The sequence below is a fragment of the Hemitrygon akajei genome, chromosome 1, assembly GCF_048418815.1.
Source record: "Hemitrygon akajei chromosome 1, sHemAka1.3, whole genome shotgun sequence".
In the NCBI taxonomy this organism is placed as follows: domain Eukaryota; kingdom Metazoa; phylum Chordata; class Chondrichthyes; order Myliobatiformes; family Dasyatidae; genus Hemitrygon; species Hemitrygon akajei.
The window spans coordinates 82,826,705-82,843,927 of record NC_133124.1 but is presented as its reverse complement, the minus strand read 5'-3'; the positions used below and the strand labels follow the sequence as shown (position 1 = coordinate 82,843,927).

Below are 17,223 nucleotides of genomic sequence, written 5' to 3'. Positions count from 1 at the left end.
AACCGTCTGAACCGGATGGAAAGATACTTTACAGGAAGTTGGTGGGCAGGTCGGGCAAAGGTCAAAGATTACCTGTAAGCCGGACGTCGCGGGAGGTTTCTCCCACTCGCAAGGCGCTTGTGAATGCAGTCGGCGGCGGACGTGGGGCGAGGGATGAGTGGTTCAGCGGGGGAGCAGTGCTGCCCGGCCTCGGCGGATGGCGACAGGGAGAGGCCCAGGAAGCGCAAGCACAGCGAGGAGAGGGAAGAGAAGGAAGACGAACAAGTGGACCGAAAGTACCAGGTGAGACGAGGGCCTGAAATTACAGCCCGGCTACTCTGACCCAAATCCCCCCTGACCGCCAGACTCCTCTCTCCACCCTTTAACGTTACCCCCCACCCCCATGCACACACACGTTGACCTAATCTTCCTACCCCCTCAAACCTGGGCTCAACCCTCGCCCCACAACTCCCGGCCTCAACGCCCCCCGCCCCCCGCACCACTCCCGATCCCCCGCCCCCCGCACCACTCCCGATCCCCAGCCCCCCCGCACCACTCCCGATCCCCAGCCCCCCCGCATCACTCCCGATCCCCAGCCCCCCCCCGCACCACTCCCGATCCCCAGCCCCCCCCCCGCACCACTCCCGATCCCCAGCCCCCCCCCCCGCACCACTCCCGATCCCCAGCCCCCCCCGCATCACTCCCGATCCCCAGCCCCCCCGCATCACTCCCGATCCCCAGCCCCCCCGCACCACTCCCGATCCCCAGCCCCCCCGCACCACTCCCGATCCCCAGCCCCCCCCGCATCACTCCCGATCCCCAGCCCCCCCCCGCACCACTCCCGATCCCCAGCCCCCCCGCACCACTCCCGATCCCCAGCCCCCCCGCACCACTCCCGATCCCCAGCCCCCCCGCACCACTCCCGATCCCCAGCCCCCCCGCACCACTCCCGATCCCCAGCCCCCCCGCATCACTCCCGATCCCCAGCCCCCCCGCATCACTCCCGATCCCCAGCCCCCCCCCGCACCACTCCCGATCCCCAGCCCCCCCCCCCCGCACCACTCCCGATCCCCAGCCCCCCCCCGCACCACTCCCGATCCCCAGCCCCCCCCGCATCACTCCCGATCCCCAGCCCCCCCGCATCACTCCCGATCCCCAGCCCCCCCGCACCACTCCCGATCCCCAGCCCCCCCCCCCGCACCACTCCCGATCCCCAGCCCCCCCCGCATCACTCCCGATCCCCAGCCCCCCCGCATCACTCCCGATCCCCAGCCCCCCCGCATCACTCCCGATCCCCAGCCCCCCCCCGCATCACTCCCGATCCCCAGCCCCCCCGCATCACTCCCGATCCCCAGCCCCCCCGCACCACTCCCGATCCCCAGCCCCCCCGCACCACTCCCGATCCCCAGCCCCCCCGCATCACTCCCGATCCCCCCCCCCGCACCACTCCCGATCCCCAGCCCCCCCCCCGCACCACTCCCGATCCCCCGCACCACTCCCAACATCAGCCCCTTCCCCCAGCACTCCCAACATCAGCCCCTTCCCCCAGCACTCCCAACATCAGCCCCTTCCCCCACCACTCCCAGCATCAGCCCCTTCCCCCAGCACTCCCAACATCAGCCCCTTCCCCCCAACACACCCAGCATCAGCCCCTTCCCCCACCACTCCCAACATCAGCCCCTTCCCCCAGCACTCCCAACATCAGCCCCTTCCCCCCAACACGCCCAGCATCAGCCCCTTCCCCCAGCACTCCCAACATCAGCCCCTTCCCCCCAACACGCCCAGCATCAGCCCCTTCCCCCACCACTCCCAACATCAGCCCCTTCCCCCAGCACTCCCAACATCAGCCCCTTTCCCCCAACACGCCCAGCATCAGCCCCTTCCCCCAGCACTCCCAACATCAGCCCCTTCCCCCCAACACGCCCAGCATCAGCCCCTTCCCCCCACCACGCCCAGCATCAGCCCCTTCCCCCCAGCACTCCCAACATCAGCCCCTTACCCCCAACACGCCCAGCATCAGCCCCTTCCCCCCACCACTCCCAGCATCAGCCCCTTCCTCCCCCACCACTCCCAGCATCAGCCCCTTCCCCCCACCACTCCCAGCATCAGCCCCTTCCTCCCCCACCACTCCCAGCATCAGCCCCTTCTCCACCCAGCACTTCTTGCCCCAACCGCCTCTGCATACTCCCCAATCAATTTTGGTTTACTCCACTTTGTTCCCATCCCAGGACATTCACTTCCTTCTGCTCCGAACCCCCCCCCATTAGATGAACTAGCTAAAATATTGCCTACATAATTTGGAAGCTGAAGTTGGAATTTATTATCAGGAGAGCCAGATGCGTTGACAGGCATGGCATTTTACCGATAACACTAAGCCTTTGTTGTTTTTTGTACAAACCCTTGAGGCAGCATTGAAGCTTACTGTTAAAATAAGGATTTGCGTTCCTAAGTGTGAGATCATTTATGCACAATTTCGGTATACTGTGTCTCTTGGTTGTTTGTATGTTGACTGTTGTGTTCATGCTTGTCAGCTTCCTCTATCACACTGCATTTCGTTTTGGTTTTCCCTTATGCCGATCAAGTTTTACTTTCTTCTTAAAGGTGTACACTTGGTGTTCTGCCACAGCTGTTTCTGCTGAATTATCTTATCGATGTTATAATATCACTGAAAACTAGAGCATGAAAAGAGGACACCAAGTCCATCAAGCTCTGTTCCCTTTCTCCAAACTGTGCCATGTTTTATTTAAATCATACAATTTCCCTTGAAAGAATTGAATATGTATCCACTGGCTTTTCAAGCAGTGGGTTCTAGATTGAATAACTTTATTCTGTGGCAAAGTCTTTCTCTCATGTTGCCACCGGTTCTTTTGCCAATTGCTTTAAATCTCCTTCCTGCTTCTTATTGACTTGGCCATTCAAAGCCATTTTCCTTTATTACCTTCTAGATCCCTTATGACTTCAAAGGTCTCAAATCAAATTGCCTCTCAACCTGCATTTCATTAGAACCTGCTTCTCCAACCAATGAACTGGTTTGTCCACCCTGTCACATTCTATCAAATCTTTTCTGCATTGTCCTTTAAATATTCATGTCCTTTCTCAACCACAGTGACCAGAACTTGGAGTAATCAGATCCAAGTTATATAGAGGTTCAACGTGATGTCCCTCATTTGTGCTCTTTTCATTTTATGTTGTCCAAGTTCATGTGCGTTGTTTTAAATTTAGTTTTCAATAGGTATTAACGGCCTCAAAAGATTTGTATATCTACATGTCAAAGTTTTATTTCTTACAGTGCTTTTAGAATTGAACCCTTTATTTTATCTTCCAGGTAAAAATGAGTCATTTTACAATTTTCTGTGTGAAGTTTTATGTTCCATGTGTCTGCCCATGTCAGCATCCTGTCTATGCTCACTTTTGATATTTCATTTGGAAATCTTGTGCTCCAAGTCATTCATTATAAGTTTAGAAAGGCAAGTAGCTCTGGTGTCAGCCTTGGAACAGGCTATACCAGAAAATCAGCCATTAACCGTGATCTGGTCCCTAAGATTATTTTTGATTGATGCTGTCACTACCTCCTATATTCCAGGGTTTCAACTTTGTTGTAGAATCTTAAGAGTTATACAGCATGCTAAGAAGCCCTTTGCCTCACCATGTCTGTGCCGCCCAGTATACCACTCTGTATGAACCCCATGGTTGCAGTAATTCCCTATCTCTCTATGCTCATCTTAGTACCAGTTCATATGCCTCTTAAATGTTCTTGCCTCCAATGCCTCTTCTGACAGCTCATTCCAGATACCTTTGTGTGTGAAAAACCTATCCCTCAGGTCCCCCCTCTCACATTAAACCTATGCCTTTTTGTTTTAGAGATCCTTACAATGGGAAACAGTCATTGCCTATCTACTGTCTTTGCCTCTTATTATGTGGACAAGCATATTCCATGGCATATTTGCAAGTGTTAGTGGCACTGTTATTTTTTTAATTGCTTTTGATGTTTTGGTGCAGGAGGTTCAATGATTTAGTCCACTAGAAATGATTAATCTTTTAATTCTGTTTCTTAAATCAGAAAGTAGATGGGGGTCACTGCAGTAAAGTGGCTGCACACTATAATGAGCTCCAAGAAAGTGGATTGGCAGTTCGCAATCAGAGTAGAATCTTTTACTTACGCAATTTCAACAACTGGATCAAGAGCGTCCTTATTGGTAGGTTTGAAAGTTCATTTGCATTGCATGTCTATTGTAAAGAAATCAAAACACTTTGCTCTTGTGTATACTATATACTTGAGACTTCCCAAAGAAAGGAAGAAATTTACCCACTTTAATAATTTAGCAATGACTTGCCCTTTTTCTGGATACAATTTTTAAATGTTATTTCAATCACAGAAGGTTTGATTTCTATGTCCTTCGAGAATTTGAACTTTCTGTTGACGTGAGCATAATCAGGAGGAAGCTTAAAATGAAATGTGCACAGGTTGAATATGTTGGATTGATGCAGGAGGCATCCAAAATCATGAGCTATCCCAGGATTGGACTTTAATAGAACCTTGAAATTGGTGACGTTATTTGCATTGGATTATCTGCAATCATTAAAGGTAGTTCAGAAGATAATTCTCAATACACAAATGAAAGTGATGTTCATTCCCATTTTCTGAATGTAGGAGTGCTTCAACATCTCTGTTGTGTATCATCATGTATCTATTTTCTATAACAATGTGGACATTTTTGTCCTTGGTGCCGTTGATTATTAAAATATACATCTAAGCTTGAGTGATGTATGATCTAAGGTAGCCAGGCAATGCTATTTATTGGTTTAATATTGCCATGTGTATTGAGATACAGTGAAAAGCTTTTGTTTTGTATGCCAACTGTACATATCAGGCCAGATGTAATTACATTGACAATATAAACCGAATGTAGAATAGAGTGTTATTGTTAGAGTAAGTGTAGGTAAACGGATAAAAAATAAAACTACGATGAAGTATTTAGGAAATCAAGAGTTCATCTTTTGGCACATGAGGAATCCATTCAGAAGTCCGATAATAGCAAGGTACAAGCTGTTCTTGAGTCTGATTTGTGTTCTCCGGAAGTTATTATCAAGTGGATTGTTCACACCATTAAACAGTAGAAATCTGACTGTGTGCTACGATTTTTGATTAAAATGCAAGGATCGGAAAGCATTAATGTGTAAATAAACATACAAATTTCTAGCATCCTAACATTTCTTCAGTCAAGATGGTGCCAGTAAACAACGATTCCTCGGGCAACATCTTCCAGACAGCAGATCTTTCCAATTATTTCACTTCTCCACCTTCTGCTTGTACTTCTTGTCTCATTTGTGCTATGGAGTCTGTTGGAGCCCAGCCCGTGATGTACAGTTTGGAACTTGATAAAAGGATCCAGCGTGAGGCTGTGTCCAGAGACCTTTCTTGTGGAGATTAGAGACAGGGTGGTGGTGATGGCAGAAAAGACGGAGAGTACAAGCTGACTCATGGAAAAGATCAGAGACGAGGTGCGGGGTCATGAGTGACTCCATCTCGAAGCAGCAAGGAAGATTGAAGTATCGAGGTGAAAGCGGAGTGGGTCAGCAGCTGGATTAGTGATTTCGGACCTGGATCAACATCATTCTGAGTTCGTGCAGCTGCTCTCGTTGTATGCAGACAAAAAGTTTCTGATTATACTGAGATTTATGTGATTATTGGACCGTACTTTTTATTGGTTTCCTTCAATTTTTTTGGTGTTTTCTTTCTTGTGACAGATTGGCGAATGGGTGATCTGTTAGTTTTTTTTGTGTGTTGGGGTTTGATGTTACTGGCGCTGTTCTTTTCTGTGAATGACGGATTTGGGACTGTTATTGTCGTTTTTTTAAAAGTGGGTGATGGGGTCGAGGGACTGCTTTTGTCTCTGTTTATTTTGCTGGGTGTGAGGGGGGATTCTTGGGGTCTGCAAGTTTTGTTTCTTTTTCATGCCGGTGGGTGAGGAGTTGATGTCTTTTCTTTCAATACTCCCATGGTCTTACTGTATTTGATAGCTATCTTGAGTAGACAAATAATCAGAGTTGTACTGAACATGCATACTTTGACAATAAATGAACCTTTTGTAAGTGCTTTAATTCCAGCAAGATCAAGTTAACCCAACTTTCTGCTGTGTTTCAAAGGTTAATTTTATCATCAAAGTATATATGCAGAAGTGTCTTCTCCAGATAACCATAAAATACAGAAAAACCATGGAAATTGTTGAGGCCCACTTCCTGCATGAAAAAGAAACAGAATTCACAAACCCCAAGCCCCCTAACCACTCCCTCACACAGAAACTAATGGATTGCCCACCCAGACACGGCAGCTAAAACATCAAACCCCTAAACCTCCAACCCCTTCCCATGCAAAAAACAGCGATAATACCATCAAACACCAAACCCTTCCCTCACCCAAAGAAGTGACTTATCACCCACTCGCCAATCGGCAGCAAGAAAGAGAACACAATAACTGAGTAAGATCAATATAAGCTGCGGTCCACACCGATAATCACATCTCAGAATTCCAAAAACATCCCCCATCAGCATTGATGGAGAGCAGCAGCTCAAACTCAGTCCTTCTGTGGGGCCTTCGTCCGCTGAGAAGCGGCCTCCCGTGGCCTCTCGATCCCCAGCCTGATCCATAAAGACTGTGCGCCGACCTGACCTCTGCATTCGCCTCGATATTTCAATCTTCCTTGGTGCTTTGATCTAAAGGCTTCTATCATGTCACAGCCTTCTTCACTTTGTAGATGATAGGGAAATTATTCAAATATATAAGAACTGTTAGAGAAATTACTCAAATACACCACTTGGACAGCTTCAGACTTTGAAGTAAAGAGCGCTTTATCCATGATATTGTGGCGAGTGGAACTGCTAACAGTGGTTTTGAACTCCAAATCATACTGAGAGCACAGTTCCTTTTATACAAATTGATTGCAGAAGCAGAGTCTGTCTGATGCCCTTTTGAATTACAAAAGATAAGCTAGGTTCACATGCAGTTCTCTTGGGATAACCCATAACAACAGCTAAAATTTTAAAAAAATCGTGGGATTTAGTTTAGCAGCCGAGAGGTAATGTTGCAGCTATATAGGACCCTGGTCAGACCCCACTTGGAGTACTGTGCTCAGTTCTGGTCGCTTCACTATAGGAAAGATGTGGAAACCATAGAAAGGGTGCAGAGGAGATTTACAAAGGTGTTGCCTGGATTGGGGAGCATGCCTTATGAGAATCGGTTGAGTGAACTCTGCCTTTTTTCCCTTGGAACAATGGAGGATGAGAGGTGACCTGATAGAGGTACAGTCGGCCCTCCTTATCCGCGAGTTCCGCATGTGCAAATTCAACCAACTGCAAAGCGAGAAAACCTAGAAGTGCTCTTCCAGCACCTGTTGTTCGAGCATGTACAGACTTTTTTTTCTTGTTATTATTCCCTAAACAATACAGTATAACAACTATTTTACATAGCATTTACATTGTATTAGGTATTCTAAGTAATCTAGAGATGATTTAAAGTATATGGGAGGATGTGCGTGGGTTATCGTGGATTGAGATTAAAAAAAAATCGGAAGTTCTCTTACTAGGTAAGTCGGAACAGGTACATCTGGCATTATTTAGCATCAGTTAGACAAATTTTTGTCTTAGTATATAGTATATATTTTACCTTTCTATGCATAAAAAAATGCTTAAGATCGTATGTTTCAGTGCCGGGCTCGGGAACATAAGTTCCCGAGTTCAATCCAGTGACAAACCACTCCCGAGTGCGCTCTCCATCCGTGCCAGGTTAATGTGGAGGATCAAAAACCCAAAACCCAAAAATTAAACCACTGAGTTGCTTAGTAATAATTGTAGCTTTCATCGAGGCAAAGCATTTCTCACTTTATCCTTTAAAATTGTTCCGATCATTGACCGATGTAGCCTAACGCTTTTCCAATGACCGATGGCGTTTCACCTCTTTCCGATCGCTTTATTATTTCCACTTTATTTTCAATCATGATCATGATTATTTTCGTGAACAGAAACACTGCGGATTCAGAACTTGGCTGCCAGGTCCTAATGTCCACCGCACTGAGACAGGTTATATAAGGTCTGGGGTTCCGCTGGGTCCTAAGGTCTACAGCATTGAGACAGGTTGAATAAGGGACTTGAGCATCTGCGTTTTTTGGTATCCGCGAGGGGTCCCAGAACCAATCCCTCATGGATAAGGAGGGCCGACTGTATATAAGATATTGATCATGTGGATAGTCAGAGGCTTTTTCCCAGGGCTAGAATGGCTAGCACAAGAGGGCACAGTTTTAAGGTGCTTGGAAGTAGTTACAGAGGAGATGCCAGGGGTACGTTTTTTACGCAGAGAGTGGTGAATGTGTGGAATGGGTTGCCGGCAATGGTGGTGGAGGTGGATATGATAGGGTCTTTTAGAGACTCCTGGACAGGTACATGGAGCTCAGAAAAATAGAGGGCTATGAGTAACCCTAGGTAATTTCTAAAGTAAGGACGTGTTTAACACAGCTTTGTGTGCTGAAGGGCCTGTATTGTACTGTAGGTTTTCTATGCTTTCTATGTTTCTAAAATCAGTCCTGTGTATCAGTCTGTTTGTCCCATATCCTTGAAGCTAATTCTAACAAGATAAGCTACTGCAAATAGTTTTTCCAAGAATTTGTGTCTTCTGAAAGCCAAGGCCATATCTATAACTAAGTTGCAAACTGGCTTCCATACTCAACAAGCCAATATTAACCCTCTGTCTATCAAAATCTTTAACTCACAATATTTTCCTCCACATTAGATAAAAATGCGATTTTTTTTTTGGGGTTTTTTGAAGCAGTTATGAAGTTTAAATTCCGAAGCTTTCGACTGATTGCTGACATCTTGCCTTTTTACTTAGGAGAGTTCCTTGAATTGGTGCGACAGAAGAATAGGCATAACATCTCTGTCTTGGATTTGGGTTGTGGGAAAGGTGGTGATTTGCTGAAGTGGAAGAAAGGGCAAATTAACAAGCTGGTTTGTGTTGGTAAGTAATTTGCTGGAGAGGCAACATGGTTTTTGTTAAGGAACTGGAAGAGTTTAAGAGTTATTGATTTGTATCCATATGCTTTTTGAATTGGTATACATTGATGTTCAAAGGGTTTAATGTGTAATGAAAATATAGCTTAATGAATAAACTCTTCTCAGGCTTCCAGCCAGGTACAGGTATCAATTATAACCAATGTTTCAATGACAGACTCTGCCATCTTCATCACGGATGATGCCTGGGTAAATCTAGTCCAGTGTATTTATACCTCTGTAGTCCATCCCTCCCAATTGGTTAGTCTTCATCCAATCAGGAAGGAAGGACTACGAGGGTATAAGTACCACAGGACTAGACTTACCCAGGCATCATCCCCAAAGTAGATGGTAGAGTTTGTCTTCGGAACTTCAGTTATGATCGATACCTGTATCTGCTTGAAGCCTGAGAAGAGTTTATTCATCATATACACCGAGAAAGTACTAGATCTTTTTTCAAAATATGGCTTGTTTGAGTAAATTCCAAGTGATATATTTACTGATCTAACCCTAATAAATTTTCAGAAAAGTAATTTGATCAGTTCTTTCCTTTTTGTGTTGAATCAAGGCAATTACACTTGAACTTTATCAGGACTGAAACCTTTTGGGAGTTGCCAAAACTAGTGGATTTAAATTAGCCCACTATTTATTTGGTTGCTGGATAATGACTTACTATTTTCTGAAGATTCGTTACTTGGGTTCCATTAAGCAGTTTCTTGAACTGAGTTTCAGATATTCAATATAGAGCATTTCTTCGTTCATTCATTACCTTCTTTGTTAAGGGTTTGTTTACTCTTTCTAAATATTAGTGTAACCCTTAGGCTCGGCCAGCTCGTGTTCATCTAGGGGAAAACAGTCCCTGGCCCTGCCAAACTGAGAAATCATGTTTTTGTGGATGCTCTGTAATGTACCGCACAGTTACAAACCCACAACGCAAAATATCAGACAGTACACCATATGCAATTAAATGATTGAACTTTATGAATATTAATCTGAATATAGAGTTAGTAATGAAAATAAAAAAGGGCCCAATTCAACGAAAAGTCAAAAGTGCACGTTGGAGCTCACTCATTTGCCTTTGTTCCACCATCGATCTCCTTCAGAGATGTGCAGGGTAAGATTTTTATGCAGTGTGATGGGTGTATGGAACTCGATACTCTTAGTGAAAGCCTTTACGGTAATGGCGCTCTGGAGGCATTTAGACAGGCATATGATCAGACTGGAATGGAGGGATAGGGACCATATGCAAACAGACAGGATTATTGTAATTTTGCAGCATGGTCGACACAGATATCTTGGGCTGAAGAGCCTGTTTGTGTGCTGTATTGTTCTGTGAAGCATATGTTTTCGAGTCAGCATGGTGTGTGACTTAGTGGAGGACCTGTGTCTGTTGTATTCTTGGTAGATGAGTTTATGGTTTTGTTCCTTGCTGATGAAACAACCATTATAGATGGTGCAAGCCACAACTCTATTGCTTTGGAATGGCAAGAGTAAATGGTTAGGGATGTGGCTTGTGTGTTGATCAAGGAGGTTTCTTTACCCTGGATTGTATTGAACTTGATTGCCTTGTAAAGAAGAACTTCTTTGTGATTTACCATTCCTGTTGAAGATCTGCAATTGTCCGTTGCCCAAAGACTGGGATTAGGCATTGGTCGATTGTCCCTGAAAGATGGTGTCTCTAGCACTGAATTTCTTGAGAAATTTGAAGAAAGATGAGATGTATGAGTTAATGTTCAAAATTCATTGAATGTTATACACAAATTTGTGGATAATTGTTTGAATTATTTACATCCTTTCACCTCCACCAGATATTGCTGATGTTTCTTTGGAACAGTGCATTCAGCGCTATGGTTTCATGAAAAACAGAAACTACTCCAATGAACCTCTTTTTGCTGCAGAGTTTATAAGAGCGGACTGCACCAAGGTATGATGCTTTGGGTATTGCAATATCTGTTCATGTGGTTTAGTTTCAAAGGCTCTGGCATCTCATGGAAAGCTTTGTAACTGTAGGTCTTTCAAAGTAAGACATTTAGCTGATTTTTGTAAAACATAAAATAGTGATGATAATAGTAGCATGACCTGTGAAAGAATCGAGTTTTGTTTAGATAACAAGACTGGCAATCAATGACCTGGCCTATAATTTATACATTTGGCTTCTAAGTCACATTTCAATCCTTCAGCCAATAATTTGAAGAAGCTAAGTTGGAATATAGTTTTTAAAACTTTTTTATTTTTGTAAAAACTTCAAAGTGAATGGAGTAAACACTGTGTAGACCCCTGAGTGAATTGGATTCTGCATTGATTTTAAAATAAAGACAGTCCCACTGCCCTGTATTTATGTTGCTTTCCTCCTACAGAGAGCTAAAATTTGATATAAATAGACTGAATAGCCTAGTGGAATAGAATAGTACAGCGCATGTCCAGACTGTTCAGCCCACGATAAGACCTAACACATCTGTGCTTCTAAAAGATTTTTGCAGTACATTAGTTCATCAGAGTATCAATGTTACTTCAACAGCTATGCAGATGTTGGCAGCCATACAGCTGTGCTGCCTTCTGCATCGAGCGCATTTAGTTTCCACTGGGCAGGCCAAATTAGTTATTTTGTTGGATTGTTTTAATCTTGTGTCAGGGACATTAGATCTTGCTAACTGCACTGAATAAACCAGAATCTATCTTTAATAGAAGAAATACAATATACGATAAAATGTAATTACATGATAGAACAGCTGGTTCTTCCTGCCTCCTTGTGACATTGTTCTCCTTTGTTCTTGTGGTCCTGCAAGGTTTTCCCTTTTAAGTATTAATCTAATTTCCTATCAAATCTGCTTCCACTACAACTTCAGGTGGAGTAGTCACAATCACATGTTTTTTCCGGGGAGGAGGTGGGGTGGATGATAGTTGATCATAGTCTGATGTATTGAAATAGAAGGTGAATGAGTGCTGTACAGAAAAACAAAAACAAATTAGAAACTGTGAAATGTGGAATATAGATTGCTGGAAATCAAATAAAAGAGAATGTTGGAGTGCTCAATTTCAGAATCAGGTTTAATATCACTGATATTTGTGAAAGTTTTTGTTTTGTGGCAGCAGTACAGTGCAAGACATAAAAAATTAAAAGTTACAATAAAAAAATGGTACGAAAGACAAATAATGAAATTATGTTTATTGATCATTTGGAGATTTGATGGCAGAGATAAAGAAGCTGTTCCTAAAACATTGAGTGTCAGTCTTTAGGCTCCTCTACGACCTTAATATGTATATTTAATGTCAGAGAAATGTATACAATATGCATTCTGAAATTCTTTTTCTTCACAAACATCCACGAAAACAGGAGTGCCCCAAAGAATGAATGACAGTTAGAATGCCTACCACCCCACCCTGTGCATAAGCAGCAGCAAAGCAACGACCCCCCCCCCCCCACCAGCAAAATAGCATTGGTACCTTCCACTGAGCACTCAAGCATGCAGCAAAGCATTGATAAAGACACAGACCTGCAGTACCCCGAAGACTACTCATTCACCTGGTAATTCGACACATCACAGACTCTCTCTATCCCTAATAAGGTGTCCCCATATCACAGTGAGAGTGGAGACATATCAAAACAACTTGCTGATTTATCGTGTTAAAAGTCTGTTACGTTTTTTCTGAGCTCTGTGCCCAAAGAACTCAGGTCTCTGGGCACACAACCAGCAGCCAGCTCGCTGCTTTTGATCTTCCATCTCGCTTGACTCACCAGGCGGCAGCACTGACCTCTAGTCTGCCCACCTCCAGAGCCACGAAAATCTGGCACCCTGAAGGTGCACTAGTCTTCCAGGTCGTGTCCTTGGCATATTGAAAAGTGGCCAGTTGTGAGACCCCGAGAGCAGTTCCCTTTTCCGCAAAGAAACAAATTTAATGTGCAACTCCAGGTCAAGATCTTCAGAAGAAGCCTGAAAAGGGAAAAAAAGAGATATTAAAGATAGAAATAGAGCTGTTTCCGAAGATGCAAGCAAAGGAGTTGTCATTAGGCGCCACTGTCCTCTTAAGCTCTGCCCAGTCCTGGATGGTATTAATGAGAAGAGTGCGTGTTCTGGCTGTTCAGAGTCCTAATGGTGGATGTTGTCTTTTTCAGGCACTGCCTTTTTTCTACTCTCATTCATTCGTCCCTATTAGTATTACTTGAGACAATAAGCTCTAATTAAGGAATGGCCATTTCCCTCTTGGACAGTATCAAAAGCAATTGCCACCTGAATCTTGGTCTCCACCATATCTCTGATATTAGCTTTGTTTTCTCCACCCTTCAGAAATGCATTAAATGATTATTGGATCAGGTAGCACTGGTGGTGGAAGAGTGTAAGTGTCAGGTTGATGAGATTTCATTAAAATTGTAAAAATCTAAAGGAAAAACAAGTATAAAAACACAAAGAAAATGGATGTTAGTGAAACAGATACAAAAAGTTAACGGCAAAAATTAAGATCCTGCTATTTTCTTTACCGGTTTGGATGGAAGGTCATTGACTTGAAACATTAACTCTTATTTCTCTTGCCATTGTTCCTGCCTGACCTGCTGAGCATCTCTGCCAAATGTTTCCACTTTAGAACAGTAAAACATTACAGCACAGAAACAGGCCTTCTGGTCCTTCTTGGCTGTGCTGAACCATTCTTCTGCCTAGTCCCACTGACCTGCACCTGGACCATATCCCTCCAAACCCCTCTCGTCCATGTACCTGTCCAAGTTTTTCTTAAATGTTAAAAGTGAGCCTGCATTCACCACTTCAACTGGCAGCTCATTCCACACTCCCACCACTCTGTCTGAGAGCAGTATTTTCTTATTTACTCTTATCAAAGCTCTAAACAATTTTGAGTTGGGTATATGAAATCTCCTGGATCTTCCCTGTGGGGAGAATATACTCTGGTTAGTCTCCATATGATTCGTCTTTCTTATTTTTCAATGAAAAATCCCATTTCAATCCTTAAGAGCTTGACAGCCTTCCCTAATGTTTTCCTTTAAACAAAATTGGCAACTGGCTTTTGTTAACAGGATAGATAGATAGATACTTGATGATAGATGAAGGTTAAGGTAGATAGATTTACTTGACATAGCTGGAATATTACAGAAAGGAGGAATTTTGGGAAGAAGTAGCACTTGGATTAACAAATATATTGCTCTTGTTTTCGTAATGTGGTGTTTGGGTCCAGTTTAGCTTCATTTCAAATGCACTTTTAATGCATTTGCTGCATGTTTTCCAGGAGTTGCTGACTCAGAAATATAAGGATCCAAACGCTGTCTTTGATATTTGCAGCTGTCAGTTTGTCTACCACTATTCCTTTGAGTCACTGGAACAGGCAGACACCATGCTAAGGAATGCCTGCAATCACCTAAGACCGGGAGGATATTTCATCGGAACCACACCAAATGCTTTTGAGCTTGTGTAAGTGAATTTGTCTAAGTGCAAACCATTTTGACAATGTCAAATCTTGCTTGTGTGGGAAGGAGGAGGAGCATTAAAACTTAAGATGTATGAAACTGGTTGTGTGCTAAACTTAGTTATACTGTTGCTTCAGGTTTTCTATGCTCATCTTCCCTGTTCAAAACAAAATTGCTCTGCTACGTGTTTTTCTCAGGAGTCCACTGGTATGAGTGTTTGCTTTTTTGAATGAACTGCATTCATTCTCTTGTGTTCTCTATGGTATCCTCTGAATTGCTCAGTTCCTGATATTTCTTAAATTTCCTCCACTATTTGCTGGTGTGTAATAGAATAAGTTACTATGCATTTATAACTGCAATAATAAATTATTAACAAGAACATGTATTTACTCAAAGGAACTATTCCTTCACTGTCAAATATTACTTCAGTCTAGACAATACTACATAAGAACTTGTCAAGTTCAGCACCATTCAGAAAGACAGATGTATGGAGACACCATCCCTTTCATGTTTTCTTCCAAGGCACATATCACCCTGACTTGGATTCCTAAATTTGGATAAAAATCTTAAAGTTCCACCTCAGTCTACTTAATACACACAGAAGTGAGTCAGAGGTTACTTGCATTAAGTAAGTTCAAGCAACAGTAGATGTCTCTGCTTGAAGTATCCATGTTCTGAGATTGCTTCCCTTCGATGTGATTTGATTGAAAATATTTTATTTTGCATTTAATTCTATGCCCCATCTACTTACTGCTTCTTTTAAAGTCTTTTTCTTTGTAACTTAGCCTCTATCATTGACATTCCAATAGATTCTCTTCTCTCCTTCCCACTTTGTATTTTAGTACTTTTTCTTCTTTTCAATCTTTTTATTAATTTTCCAGTAAAGAATATACAAATCAGAGGAGAAGTTTAGCAAACAGATAATACAAAAAAAAAACAGTAGTAAAAAAAGAAAGTATATATTATCAAAATTAGATAGGTAAAATGTTATGCTGTTATATATACAATATAATCAAAAGAAAACCACAACTCCTCTTGACAATCGTAAAAGAAAAAAGATTGGAAATTTTATTTAATAAAGGAAAAAAAAAACCCATTAACTTAACAGAACAAACAAAAAAAAAGAAAGATTGGGCAGTCCATTTGAGGATAAAATTAGAAAAAAAAAAGAGAAAGCAAGAGAAAAAAAAACATCCTTCCAGTCATCTCCGAACCTTCAAGGATAAGGATTTTCCCTAAAGAGAGTAAAGGTAAATAAATAAATTTATTACTTTCTTTATATTTTTTAAATTTCATTCGGCTAAATCTCATCATTTTGAAACTTACTTTCTTCCACCACAGATGTTACCTAACAGGATGACAATTTCTATATTTTGTTGTGTTAATATATACACATTACTGAATTTGTCTGTTATTAATTCTGCTGTTTTTGCAAAACTGCTGTTGTTGAAGCACTTTTTTTCTTAAAAAATTGCCAAATCTTCCATTATTGACCCCAAGTGAGCCAGTCTGTAATCTTTTTCAAACCTGAAAATTTTGTGTTTATTTGCTATTGTTTGTTTGGTCAGTTTTCCATCAAATAGCATACTTTGCCTTTACTCCTTGATTCCTAGCCCTTAGTTTCTGATATGGACCACTTTTTTTCTATCAGTTGGTACAGCACAAAAACAAGTCCTTCTGCCCACAATGTTGTGCTGAACCAGCTAAAAAGTAAATCAAGAACTCCCAAAAATGAATCACTTTTATCTGCACAATGTCCATATACCTCCATCTTCCTCAAATTCATGTGCCTATCTCTAATTTTTTTTGCCTCAACCACCATACAAGGCAGCACATTCCAGGCATCCGCCACTGAGTAAAAAACTTACCCCTCACATCCCCTTTGAATCTACCCCTTCTCAACTTCAATGCCTGCCCTCTGGATTAGAGATTTCAACCCCGGGGGGAAAAAGATACTCACTGTCTACTCTGTCTATGCCTCTCATAATCTAATAAACCTCTATCAGATCTCCCCTCAGCCTCAGCTGTTCCAATTACAGCAGCCCAAGTTTGTCCAGCTTCTCAAAGCTGGCACCAGCAAACTCATCTCTTGCCTCCTTCAGTAACCTGGGGTAAATCCCATCAGACTCTGGGAACTTACTCATCTCAATACTCATTAGGAGGCCCAACACTTCCTCCTCCTTGACCTCCAAATGCCCTAATATATACACTCTGTATTGATCTCCTGGTCCTCCATGCAAAGTAATCATTAAGTACCTCACTCCCACTCTCTGCATCCAAGCAAATGCCCCCCTTTTTATCCTTGAGTGGTCCTACCCTCTCCCTAGTTATCATCTTGCTCTTCATTTATGTATAAAATGCCTTGGGATTCACCTTAATCCTACTTGCCAAGGTCTTCTCATGACCCTTCCTGGCTTCTCTAATGTCCTCCTTTAGTACTTTTCTGGCTACTTTGTAATCCTCATGCTCTGTTTGATTCTAACTTCTGAAGATTTATATTTTCTTCCCTTTTTTTTGACTAAATTTATCACTTCTCTGGAGATTCAAAGTTCTCTAATCTTTCCATCCTTGTTCTTCCTTCTAACAGGAACATACCTTTCCTGTACTCTATGCAATTGATCTTTACACACCCTCCACATATCTGATGTGGACTTGCCAGAGAAAATGTGTTTCCAATTACTCTTATTTCCTGCCTAATAGAAACATAGAACATAGAAAACCTACAGCACAATACAGGCCCTTTGGCCCACAATACTGTGCCGAACATGTACTTACTTTAGAAATTACCTAGGGTT

The 17,223-nt window shown here is 42.8% G+C and overlaps 1 protein-coding gene across 1 annotated transcript in view; it reads left to right on the top strand.

The window, feature by feature from the left end:
• The first annotated feature begins 43 nt into the window (after positions 1–43).
• rnmt (RNA (guanine-7-) methyltransferase) overlaps positions 44–17,223 on the top strand; it is a 30,188-nt gene continuing 13,008 nt past the window's right edge. The window contains exons 1-5 of the mRNA XM_073046536.1: positions 44–282; positions 4,040–4,175; positions 8,861–8,986; positions 10,827–10,942; positions 14,251–14,432. Of these exons, the coding sequence (XP_072902637.1) occupies positions 124–282; positions 4,040–4,175; positions 8,861–8,986; positions 10,827–10,942; positions 14,251–14,432 (719 nt within the window). The 5' untranslated portion in view covers positions 44–123. The remainder of the gene's footprint in view (positions 283–4,039; positions 4,176–8,860; positions 8,987–10,826; positions 10,943–14,250; positions 14,433–17,223) is intronic.